Source organism: Merops nubicus, unplaced genomic scaffold (genome assembly GCF_000691845.1).
Source record: "Merops nubicus isolate BGI_N331 unplaced genomic scaffold, ASM69184v1 scaffold5669, whole genome shotgun sequence".
Classification (NCBI taxonomy): Eukaryota; Metazoa; Chordata; class Aves; order Coraciiformes; family Meropidae; genus Merops; species Merops nubicus.
In genome coordinates this window covers 105015-117897 of record NW_008631625.1, presented here as the reverse complement: position 1 = coordinate 117897, position 12883 = coordinate 105015, and the positions used below count along the sequence as shown (strand labels likewise).

At 39.8% G+C, this 12883-nt stretch overlaps 1 protein-coding gene across 1 annotated transcript; it reads left to right on the top strand.

Annotated features, from left to right (window-relative positions):
- The first annotated feature begins 2227 nt into the window (after positions 1-2227).
- Positions 2228-3477, top strand: LRRC3B (leucine rich repeat containing 3B). The gene has a single exon (XM_008947633.1). It carries the CDS (start codon positions 2387-2389, stop codon positions 3164-3166), a length of 780 nt encoding a protein of 259 aa, XP_008945881.1. The 5' UTR covers positions 2228-2386; the 3' UTR covers positions 3167-3477.
- The last annotated feature ends 9406 nt before the right edge of the window (positions 3478-12883 follow it).

Here is a 12883-nt window from a genome sequence, read left to right as displayed (position 1 = left end):
TGTCTGCAAGTAGTAGGTGATGAGATAATGCTCATTCTGTGAGCGGGACCACGCATCTAATGAGTAGTAATCTAATGAGCACAGTAATGTGACATGTAAACGTGAAGGGAAATGAAAATTGGTGGCTGTTTCTCCAGGGGACAGGCCTTCTTGGGGCAGCACACAAGGCTACTGGGGGGAGGAGCAGATTGCCAACTTGGAGATGCCAGAGGGAGCAGCTGCCAGCTGTAGCTTGGCCTCCAATTGGACTGTGCATTTTAGCAAGTACTTAGCACTTTTGAGCAGGCTGGGAAAAAACTTCTGGAGCTTGTCTCCTTCTGTAACAGATTCCTGTCTGATCTGAAGACCAGACACTGCAGTGACCAAAGAGCTGCAGGGAGAACTAGCAAGGATGCACCCAGTGCAGTAGGCTTCATTTATGTAAACCCTCTTTCTTCCATAGAGGTCCTGCAGGAGTCTTGATTGTGCAGGTCCTATCTAACCTCTCTACCCTCAAAGGAAGCTTTTCATGCTCTGCTTACTTCCCTTCTTGATGGTTTCACAATTCCAGGGTCAGCTTCACAGTTCCTCATTGCTAACAATTTCCTTTATTTTTAATTTTAGAATACAAGTTTTATGGAATCCAAGTGTAAACTTTCTATTTAGATTCTAGGGCAATCTCTCTCTTGACCAGCAAGGAAGTTGTAGAGCAGTGGCGAGTCACTTAGTCTTTGCAGTAGTTGCAGTGAGTGTGTGCTGAGGGAGATTTTGCCATTCCTGAGCCGCAGCAAAGGAGTAATTGCACATGCCGTACATGCTGTCAAGATGTGTTTGAATTGTGTGGCGGTTTGGGGTTGTGGGTTTTTTTTGTTTGTTTGTTTTTTTTTTTTTCTGTGGGTTTACTGACATATTAAGTCTCAGCAAAATGGTTAAATAAAACTTGAGCTATGGGTTTGAAATTCTGCATGACATATCTGATCTACATTACTGCAATGTTCCAGGAAGAGCAGTTAGTATGTGAGTTCTGTGGGCAAAAGTGATTGCCATTCAATTGCTTCTTTTTCATGTAAAATCATATACATCGCCTCCCTGGAAGGATTTTGTTTTTCAGTGGACTACAGTGTGGGTTTGGGGGAAAATAAAAAATCATTTCTATGTAAATACAACCTGAGGGCTTCGAATATCCAAGCTGCTACAAAGACAGGGGCCACGTAGATGAAAACAAATAGACCTGTTGTGGTTAGAAATTCATATTTTACCATAATAGGGGAAAAAAATAAATGAGGTTGTCTTTGAAACCCTGCAGGTCAGCATTTCAGAATTCTGTATTTGTGTTCCAGTTAAAGGAGAAAATGGAAAAGCTTCTGCATATTTACTACTTTTAAGCCAGCTTGAGGGAGGAGAAGCAGAAACAGTATTTTTTCATATGTTCTATTAGCAAACTACTTGCCGTGAGTAAGATTTTTTTGATTGTAGCATACATAGCTTCGTGGGAGTTTTATTTGGAGGCATGCTGTGTGAGTTTTTGGCAATTGTTAAACTTTTTTTTTTTTTTTCCCCTCTGTGTTAAATGCAAAGAACGTTTTCAAGGAAACAGGAAGTTGCAATGATTTCTGTGAATCTCACAAAATTGTGTGAGGTGCAGGAAATACAGCATTCAAAAGCAGAACAGAAGGGAGACAAACAAGGAGATGGTGGATGTTTGTGGTGCCTTGCAGTAGCATTTGGTTTACTTAATTTTTGTTTCTTGATATAGTAAAAATATTTCCTTGCTGAAGTACTCAGATTTGGACTTAAACCAGGATACGTTATTTTGAAATAAGTTCACATTAAATACCACAAATTCCTCACTTACCTGTCACTGTTGCTAGAGATCCACCTCTTAACTCCTGTTAATGCATCTTCCATTTCAGCAAGGGAAAATGTAGTTTAGTTTTATAGTTGTTTTAGAAGAGCATGTGATAAAAACAAGTGCCTCCTCTAATAAGTATTAAAGCCTAAACCTGTGCAATTTGTATTAAGTGTAGTCTATCCTCTTAAAAATGTCCCAGGGATTTATGTACTAAACTCAGATTAATGCTAACAGGAGTTACCTAAATAAATCCTCTGGTGCACTAATAGGTAATAGATCATGTATTTAGTGCTGCATTTCATTTTGACTTCAACTTTTTTTTTTTTTTTTAATGAAAACAAAATTGGGATTGGAGCTCACAGTATAAGGAACCTCTTTTCCTTCCTCTCTAGGTGTGCTTCTAAGAAGAGTATTGACCATGAAGAAGCCCACATGTTAGTCAGTTCTTACTAATCCCACTGAAGAAAATGAAGCCAAGTTTCAGCGTTGCCGATCCTTTTCCCACCACTGTTGGCTGAATGAGAAATGGTCATGTGATTATGCTGACACTCCAGCATGCATTTTGTAGACCTGTGGTTAACTCGTTCCCTCTCCATGTGTCTGCTCTTACAAAGTTTTGTCCTCATGATACTGTGCTTTCATTCTGCCAGTATGTGCCCGAAAGGCTGCCTCTGTTCTCACTCCGGAGGTCTGAACGTCAGCTGTAGCAATGCAAACCTCAAGGAAATACCCAGAGATCTTCCTCCAGAAACAGTACTACTTTATTTGGACTCCAATCAGATAACATCCATCCCCAACGAAATTTTTAAGGACTTGCACCAACTGAGAGTCCTCAATTTATCAAAAAACGGGATTGAGTTTATAGATGAACATGCCTTCAAAGGGGTGGCAGAAACCTTGCAGACTCTGGATTTGTCTGACAACCGGATTCAAAGCGTGCACAAAAACGCTTTCAACAACCTAAAGGCCAGAGCCAGGATTGCAAACAATCCCTGGCACTGTGACTGCACGCTGCAGCAGGTGTTGAGGAGCATGGCCTCCAACCACGAGACGGCCAACAATGTCATCTGCAAGACTTCTGTGCTGGACGAGCACGCGGGGAGACCTTTCCTCAATGCTGCCGACGATGCTGACCTCTGCAACCTTCCTAAAAAGACTACTGACTACGCCATGCTGGTCACCATGTTTGGCTGGTTCACCATGGTGATCTCGTATGTGGTTTATTACGTCCGGCAAAACCAGGAAGATGCAAGGAGGCACCTTGAGTACTTGAAATCCCTGCCAAGCAGGCAAAAGAAACCAGATGAAGCTGATGACATTAGCACTGTGGTATAGTACAATGACTGCCTTTGCGATGGAAACTAGATTTGGATGACGCTAATACCAGAGGTTTACTTCTAACCTTCATTGTAAACTTTAAGACTTCTGTTTGGGTTTTTTTTTTTCCTGTTTAACTGAATTATGCCACTGTTAAGCTTTCTAAAAGAAAGTTTTGTCTGGGTGGTATGCTTTATTTCTCTGATGGTATCCTAAAACAAGTGAATTAATATGTAAACATTAGTTTAGACCCATTCCACTATTTAATAATGAAATTTATTTTTTTAATTTAAAAAACAAATAAAAGCTTAAATTTGAACCATGTAAAACAGAGTAACTTATTGATCAGAAACCTGTCTAGTGCCAGAGCACACTTGGTTTGATCTGTGCTTGTGAGGTAAAAGAGAGGAGCAATGACAAAGTGGACAGTGAGAGGTCTGGGAGCAGAGGGGCACTTCTCTCCCTGGGGTGCAAGGTGGAGAGGAGGAGAACTGCACCCCATTTTAGGAGCTGCTTGCCGTCACATTAGAGGGGCATGGTGTTGGGAAGAGCAAAGTGCCCTGACTCCGCATGTAAGGGACTGATGTTTGCTTAACACCCCAGCGTGCATTTCCGCTGTGCTGGGGAGGAGCCAACATGAAGGACCTGTACTGCAGGATGTTGAAGAGAGGTAAGTGGGGAAATGCAGCAGGTTTCCATCTTACACCCACTTACTGTCTGCCATGAACTTCAGGCAGGCGTCCTCAGCTCTGGGGAGGACAGCATGAAGGCAAGAGCTAACTTAGTGTACTGTTCAAACTAAGTACCACTAGTGATTTAAAAAAAAAAAAAAAGTTACATGAAGTTATTCTTTTTTAATCACTATGTTGGTTCATAACTAAAAGTGGCTTTGTTTTTTAGGATGCAGACTTTTTTTGAAAGCAGAATTGAAATAAGTGAATGTATGGGCTGGGCATATTTTATTGTGTGTTAGAAAATATTTTTGTATGATTTTATGGATAAATGCTTAGGAAAACATAAACCCCATGCAGTTAAACTCAGCCTTGGATATGAAATGGATATTTTAAAGCTCTGCTGTCTTTAAAAACATGAGCATTTTGTGTTTTCATAGGTAAAGGGAACAAATTCACAGGAATATATTCCTCTTGTCCTTCATTACCATAATAAAAAGGTACTTGTCTCTGGGTCCCTACAGATCCAGTCTAACTGGCATTGGAATATGGATTGCAGAAGGGTGGATTAAAAAAAATGTATAAGATGCTGTTTTGCAAGAAGTCTTAACAAATTCAGAAAACTCCGGAGTCCCATCTCCCATTAGATTATCTGTTGTTACAATTATTCTCTTTTATATTTTAGAGGGCATAAGCTTGTTTATCTTACTTCTTTCAGAACATTGTTAAAAGAAATCTAAAATTTGCTTCAAAGCAAGTAAGAACAGGGGGAAAAAAAAAGGCTTTTTTTTTTTTTGAATGTGCAGAGTCAGCTTTTCGGTCGTCTTTGCGGGCTGAGTCCTACCCAAGCACCTGCTCTTGTGACTGTCTTAGCTATGTGCTTTGTTTTATCTTGATGAACAGGTTTGGGCATATTAAGAGAATGTTCATGTTTGTAAAGGGCACAGTCTGGCCAAAAAATGTCTTCTCTCTGATATTTCTCTATCCCCTTCACCCCCAACTTTAAGGAAAGATTTTGTTTTCTAAAGAGAGGAGTCTATTGATTATACACCCTGCTTAGGTTGGATTTCACACCTTCCTGTTTTCAATTTCTATCATGCTGGACTTTGTAGCATCACCAAAGTGCCACTTCCAGGCCCCTGAGCTCTGCATGGCCTCCTGCAGGAGCCAAAAGCAGTAAGGCTAAATACAGATGTGAATCTGAAGAAGGCAGAGAAGATGTTATATATTACTGGCAATATTAAAAAAAAAAAAAAAAAAAAAAAAACTTCTGAAAGGGACATATAGTGCCTCTGTGTAGGCTGAGCCAAGTTCATGCCTTGTCTACTTCTTGTACTTTCTCTAAAATGCCCTTATGGGTAAAATTTGTCTTGTTTCTACCACTGTGTTCCCCAAGCAGTATTTTGGTTCCCAGCTAGTATGCTACTTTTGGAAAAAGCAGGGAGGACTTAGATAAAAGAAGGGACTGAGCTGGAGGAGGTACTAATTTAGTAAAGAATTCAGTGCTGTTTGTTCACAACTAAGTACTGGAATTTCTCCACAACATTTGGACAAAATTATTTAAATAGCAACATTTACAAAAACATGGAGAGTCTTAAAAAACTTAAACACATGCAGGTTTTTAAAATTTTCTTTCAAACAGCATTTTTTTTTTCTTTAATAAATCTCTCCCCAAAACTGACTTACAAAACTGTAATAATTTGTCTTTAATTTTTCCATTTTTTCACTTCATTACTTGGATCTGTAAGCCTGGTTCTGGAGCCAGTACAGTTTTGCCCCAGCTAGGCTTCTGACTCTACATGTTTAAAACCTGACCAAAACTAATTTAAACCAAGTTAAGCAGTAGTTTGTAGAAAGGCTCTGGAGGAATGGTTTCATAGCAGTTCTCCAGATCTAATGATTTTTGTAATGATTCCCTGTCAAGCATCCTCACAAATGTCCTTGCAGAACTTACTCTTTCTTCTTTTAAAGCCAATGCTGAAATCTCTGTTTTAAATCTGAGAATCAAGGCAGTGCTCTGACAACAAATACATGCAAACTCTTCAAGCTGAATTTAGCTGACAAGAAAAATGAATTAAATTACTCTTCCTCAGCTATGTGGACTTCACGGTGCTAGTATTCCTGTCAACTCAAATATTTGAGCTATAGCTCTTTGTTTCTATGGAAAGAAACAGAAAAGAAAGATAGAAACCTTTAGTATAAGAAGATGCTTGATTTTATCATGTTTACTGCACATCTTTCTGTCCAAAACTGCTGTCTGAGAAAAGCCTGCATCCTGCCTTTTGAAGTCAATGACACAGGCTTTTAAACTTTGATTCCGTAGTAGTTTGAGGAATTATTTTATTTACAAAACAAATTTTGGTCAGAAATTTGTAAATTGGTATACATTTAACTGTGCTACCTTAGCATATAAATACAGATGAGAGGAAATGGATGTTTTCATATTCACAGGAGATAGCATATGACAGAAAATAAGGAGGGAAGTTTATAACACATAAAAGTTCTTAACTATTTTTTTTTTTTTTTAAATTAAGTTGCTTCAGAAAAAGTAGAGCTAGACCTCAACTTACATTGTGTGATTAATTTCTTTACCCTGATTTTTGGAAAAAACTTTCCTAGTTTTGTCTCTAAAGGGTAAAAGATAACTCTCTCAACATTTACTTTTTCTTTAAACTAATGCTGGTTTTTCTCTGCTAATTTTCTAGTGTTATTACGCTCTGTGGGTAAGATCTGTGATGGTGCTCTGTATTTAGGCTCATACTCTATAGTTTTAGTCTGTTCTCAGTTTTGTGTGGAATTAAAATACAGATATCTTTACTATTAATGTACATTATGTTTAAGTCTTCAATAGCAAGAATTGGCACTGCAGTTGCTGTAACTTTCAGGAGCAGAGCACATGCAGAATGGGTGGTACTGCAGTTTCTGGTGAAATCTGAAGAAGGAAATTAGAAGAGGATGTAGATTTCTGGTGGAGTTAGATGTGAAGCCATAGTATGGCCAAAACAAATGGGAACTTTTTTCCCTGACAAAGTCAGAAATGGGAATAATACCTTAGCAAGGGCCGAAAGCTGAGTACTGAAGGAATTCTGTGGATAGATTGGGCAGATGTTCTGAAAGAACCTAGGCTAGCATGTCAGAAGAGGTAAAATCTTTCTATGAATTAGTTACTGGTTAGAAGATAAGAAACAATGTAAAAAGATACCGATTGTTTTATTGAAGGGGGATGGTTACTGAAATTTCTGAGAAGATGTCCCAGATTCTATGTCCCAGAGATCTCAGAATGGAACCAGTGCTGTACAATGTATTTCTGGGTGATGTGGAAAAGTGAGTTAATAATGAGCTCATAACATTTGTGGATGATAAACAGTTAGTGAGGGCAGTGCAACCTACAGCTAACCGTGAAGAAATACAGAAGTTTCTCACATTTCTAAGTTAGCAGATGATGATAAAATGAAGGTCAGATTTGGTGTGAATAATTGCAAAGTACTGCAGATGGCACATCCTTAGCTATGAGCACAAGGATGTTCTCTAAATTGGCTATAATAAAGTGGAAAAAACCATCTTGGACGCACAGTATGAAGCTCTTCGATGACAAACACCAGAAACCGTTAGGAGGGAAGCAGACAGCCAAGCAGCATGGTGGAATGGCATGATAAACCGAAGACTAAAATCTGTGATGAGCCCCAATCTGGAACATTGCATTCAGCTCAGGTTCTCCTCATCTTCAAAAAAGAGGATCTCCTATCTCCAAACTACTGAAGAGGCAGAGAAAGGCAACAAGATAATCAAGGATATGAAGTTGCTTCCATAGGAGAAGACATCAAACATCCACAAACATGGAGATGAGATGCCAGAAGAAGACAAGGTAATAACTGCAGTGGTACACAAAAGGTAACTTGAGAAGATCTGCATTTCTTGCAACAGTAAATAGAGCAGCTATGATTAGACAGTACTGGGCAGCAGGTGTTTGGTTTTGCTTTTTTAGTACTTTTTGTTAGCATGCATTTAAATGGTAAAGATGGTATACTGTAGAGAAGAAAACATCCAGAGGGAGGACTACACAAATTCATGGACATCAAGGTTGCCAGAAGTTGATGTAGATAAAATTCTCAAGAAGGAAAACCCGTGCTCATCCCAGGAAGCAGGGATGGCTTCCCGAGGAAGGGGTCACAAATCCACACTTCCTTTATTCTCTCCGAGGTGCTGCTGCAGGTGTTTGCTGAAGAAGGGAAGGTGGGCTTCATTTTACAGCATGGATATGCAGCCCATGCAAGTGCTGCAGTGGCCTCCTTGAGAGGCAGGAAGGGGCACTTGTTGTGCAGACAAGGAGGGTTCCCGTGTGTGGCGTGGGACTGAAGCCCAGGAGAAGTAAAATCCCGTTTAACTGTTGGCGTCTCCTCTGTGAATTGCAGCACTACAGCCGGGCAGGGTGTGGGCTCCACGCCGAGTTCTGCCAAGACTGTGATAACTAAAGGAGTGACAGCTTTTCACTGGGGACCTGTAGGAAAGTCATTCAGACATCTTCCCTGGTACATCGAGGTGCCTTTGATACTACTCTTACAGCTAACCTGGTGGTCCATATAAAAAGGATGAGGATTTCCCTATTGGTTCTTGATTAGAACAAGGCTAAAGCCTTGTTTTTCACAAATAAATCCTTTAATCTTCTGCTTCTTCAAGTGAAAATTGGTGCGTGACTTAATGAAAGTATGAGTACTTCACAGTGCTACTTAAGACAGAGAAATACCCTGACATCTGTAGTTTTGCTTTGCCTGAGTTAATTTGTGCAGTGGAACCAACCAAGATGCATTAAACACAGCGTACGCATGCCATAACATGGCAATATATGAGGTAGGTGTTTTTTGCATGCCGATACACACGTGAATGTGTGTGGGTGTAGGTCATCCATCCATCTCTCAGTTCACTCCTACTTCCCTGCAGTTAGGTGTGTCCATGAGCGCCAGATATGTGTACATACATACACGTGGATGCTTTCATTTCACTTAATCATGAAACAGGTTGCTGTGTTGCTTAGAAGCCATGAATCACACTGCTGCTGAGCCAAGTACCCCTCTGTCCTCAGCCTCATAGCATCCCCCTGGTCCCAGCACCAGCTGCATGCAATGTGAAAGAAAACGGGGTGTCGCTGGCACAGCTTACTGTCTTTCTGAGACACTTCATCAAATCTGTTGGTTACCATATAAAGCTGTTACAGACCTTTGTGAACAACCTTTTGTTTTCCTTCTGGCTCACAGAAAGCAATACGATTTTCTAGAAAGAAAAATGATTAGGTGGATGATGTAATGCCTTTTAGCTCATCAGAAACAGTACTGCTTGTAAAAACCAGAGAGTGCAAATGTGGCTGGTGTCCCTGGATCTGTCCTCTTCTGCGTTTATTAAAGTTCTTGGCATTACAGTGTGTTTGGATGTGTTTTTCTCCTAGGAGATAGTTAAGTCCCTTGGAGGAGATTTCTTGAGATGGTTGGGAGTCTGAATACAGTTGCTAAATCAAACAAAAGCTCTGGAATGTCAAATGAGATTGTTTGAAGCTTTCCTTATTGCAAGGGAACTTGAGAAGCAGTTAAGTATTTAGGAATTCAAACATCTGCATTATTATTAATTCTGCTGTGAAGTTTCAAGCACACATTGTTAGCATCCTTCTGGTTTGGTGGGGCAGGCTGCAAGCAGATTCCATGAAGATGCAACAATCTCCAAAGACTGGAGAGATCTGCCTCAACACTGGTTATATCTGACCTGACAATACTAGTATTTAAAAGGTGATTGCAGTTTAACATATTAGCTAAACTTTGTCTGCACTGAGGTCTGTTTGTATGCCTGTCTGCGCATCTACCAAAGAAAAAAAAAGTTAGCTATATATTAACAATTATACATTTTCCTTACATAGATGTGGCTATGAGACCATGCTCTTTCAGATAGATTTTATGTTAAAAAACAAGGAAAAAACAGGAAAAACTGACTCCAGAGCTTTCATGTCCTCTTCATAAATCAAAGATAGATGAAAAGGAGAGGAAAAAAAAAAAAAAAAAAAGCCCTAGCACAACCTATTCTTGTTTCTTCCTTTGAGGATTAGCTTTGTGCTCAGCGTTGCATTTCATGGCTTACTAATTTTTATTTCTGTACCTAAGACAGATTAACATTCACCTTCAGCAAAATCTCTTACAAACAAGGTTCTTAGCAACAGAGAATACTGCGGCATATTGTGTTGGCTGAAAAAAGCTGAGACTGCAAAAAATAAACTCTCTAGATAATGTTTCTATACCCTGTTAATTAAATTTAGTGGCAAAGAAAAAGAATTGTTTTTGAATTAATGTAATGCTAGAGAGATCTCATATTCTCAAGTAGGTGCTGGCTTTTATATTCTTAATGTGGCTGTATATGGGGCAGCCAACACACCTTTTTGCCACCCTGCTTCAAAAGCTACAGGTCTGGTTGCTATTACAGAACACATAGACCTCTTGCCTCTTTCTTTGTGTAGTCACTTAAGGATGAGAGCTTTAGGAAACACCGTGCCTGGGAGATGCCACTCTGAGAGCTGTTTGCTCAGGGTCCTGTGTCAGCACAGGTAGCCTCAGTGCTTTAGGCATATGTAAAAGGAGGAAAACTGCTGTTGGGATGACATCTGTGAACCCTCCTGAAGTAATTTGATTACCATTACTAGAGATACACCATAGCTACAGATCCCAGACATCTCATCCCTTAAAATCATAGGGAACTTTTTTTTTCCCCGATGGGCCATATTGACATGTTGATGTAGCCAAATTTTCTGCATAAGACAATTTCATGGCTACTTTTCTACAGAATGACACAAGTTAGTTCTGGAGCATGAAACTCTCAAGCACTCTAAACTGAAAACCACCAGCACAGCAGTTTGATTTTCAAGAACGCGGTGGCTAACCATATTGCAGCTATACTCAAAATGTTAGGATTTCTTCTCCTCTCTTTTGTTGTTTAATACTACCTTGGTGGTTGAATAATCTTCATGGCTCTTCATATTGAGTCTTCAGCAAGCTTGTTTTCACTTATCAAAAATTGCTTTCTGTTGCTATGAGTGGTGGACCTCACTGAGAAATGTGTGGGTGGGTGGTCATAGATTGGGTCTTTTCTCATGGTTTTTACAAGATTTGTGAATTGATTAATATACTAGGATTTTTTTACAAAGAAAATTAGATATAATGTGTATAGACAAGCTTTTTTAAAAAAATGGCTGATCATATTGGAACAATTTGAAACAAAGTGGAATTTACTGTATTTTATACTGAAGGTCTGAAGTAGAAAAAGACAGACTCTCTTGAAGGGCTGTGTAATATATTCTTTCAAAAGATAAGCTCTTCAGTGTCTTATTCTTTCTCTTAAAAAGCTGTGGCAAGCCTGAAACGATAGTTATAAGCATCATACTACATGGAAATTTGAAAAGAATTTACTTCTAGATAATAAAAGAAAATCAGTCTCTATCCTGGGTTCTCACATTATGATATACCAAATTTCTTGCTTAACCTGAATTTGTGCTTTCTTTGTTAGCAGACTTCCTTCCCAAACCCAGGAATGCACTTTGGGCTGTATGTAAAACAGAAATTTTGGAATTGCTATGAGATCAGCATTTCTACAATAAATGTTATTGATACAGGGTGAACTGAGTGACTGTTCTGGCAATTGCTTTTGTACCCAAGGGGTTAATGTGGGTTTAACCTCTGAATAATGGCATCACACAGCTCTGCAGTGGTGCACCCTCAGACTTCTGGAGTGACAATGAGGAATTATCCTTTCCTTATGCTGGTGGCAAACAGCAATGACAATTGTCTTTTTATTGTTTATATGATAAAAGACAGATGGTGTCTTTTTGCGTTTGGCTGTACACAGACCTCTCTGGAAATTGTAAATGTGTGTACGAGAGCAGGCTTCTTCAGTGTGAAAAAAAAAAAAACACAAACCAGTATTGAAGTGGGTTGACTGCATGTTATTATCTTCCAGTAATGGGTCACTGTTCAACCAATAACACCCACAAAGCTACTTTATAGCAAAATTGCTGAACTCAGCAGTCTTCTGGAAAATAACTACCATTATTGTTTAAATGCTTGTATTCCCGTGCTTTTCCACAGTTACTGCTGTTCTGCTCCATTATGTCCTCTGTAAGCACTACTGTGGAGGTGAGAAAAAAGTTGTCTTGAAAAGAAAAAGTGCTTGATTTTCAAACTTTCCTGAGGGGGTGGAGGAAAGTTCCTTCATGGAATCCTCCTCAATTAAAAACAAAATTGTGAATCTGAGAAGACCTGACATACACGCCCAACCCCTGACTGCTTGAGTAAATAGATGCTGTACTTAGCACAGAGAACAAATGGTTTGGGCTGAGAAGGGTGAGTCATTCAGAACTGAGCTGCTTTTCCTGAAAACCCAAGGAAATGCAATGATTAAATAGGCTTTACATTTGGAAAATCCTGCAGGCAAGTCTTCAATCAGTGTTGAAATGCTTTTCCTTCTGATGCCAGTAGATTTGTTTTGACACAGCATGTTGATGACTATAGGTATGGCAGTCAGTTTTAGCTGGTAGAGGCTTATGGATGATGACTGCTCACGTTATGTGAGCACAGTATTGTGTGTCTGACGAGTGTGCTCCTTCTGCTGCAGGTACTGGATTGAGCACAACAGAGAACCAACTTTTTTTTTCGCACAAACCGAGAAGATGACAGCAAAAGGCACTACATGGTCTGGCTAAAGATTTGAAGAGTGAGCAAACAGCACCCTTCACTGCAGCCCTGACGAACCTATTTAGGATGAACTTGAAACAGCAGTTCTCATCCCTTGTGGAAAACCATGTTGATTCATGACACATGGACTTCAGCTGTTCCAGCCTCCTGTGCCCATGCATGTGTGTGTGCAATTGCATGGGTGCAGTAACATTCTGCTCAGCTAGGGCTTGCTGGTAGGAGAGTGGAAATTTATACGCCAAACATTGTGGGTTAGTGTGTATACAGATGGTGGGCTTGGATGGCAGCACTATCCCAGAGAAGCTATTCACAGGCTTGTTGGAGAGTGGGTGGCAGAAGGTCAG

Excerpts from the sequence above, each read along its gene's own strand:
- LRRC3B (XM_008947633.1), top strand. The coding sequence starts at position 2,387 with ATGCATTTTGTAGACCTGTGGTTAACTCGTTCCCTCTCCATGTGTCTG.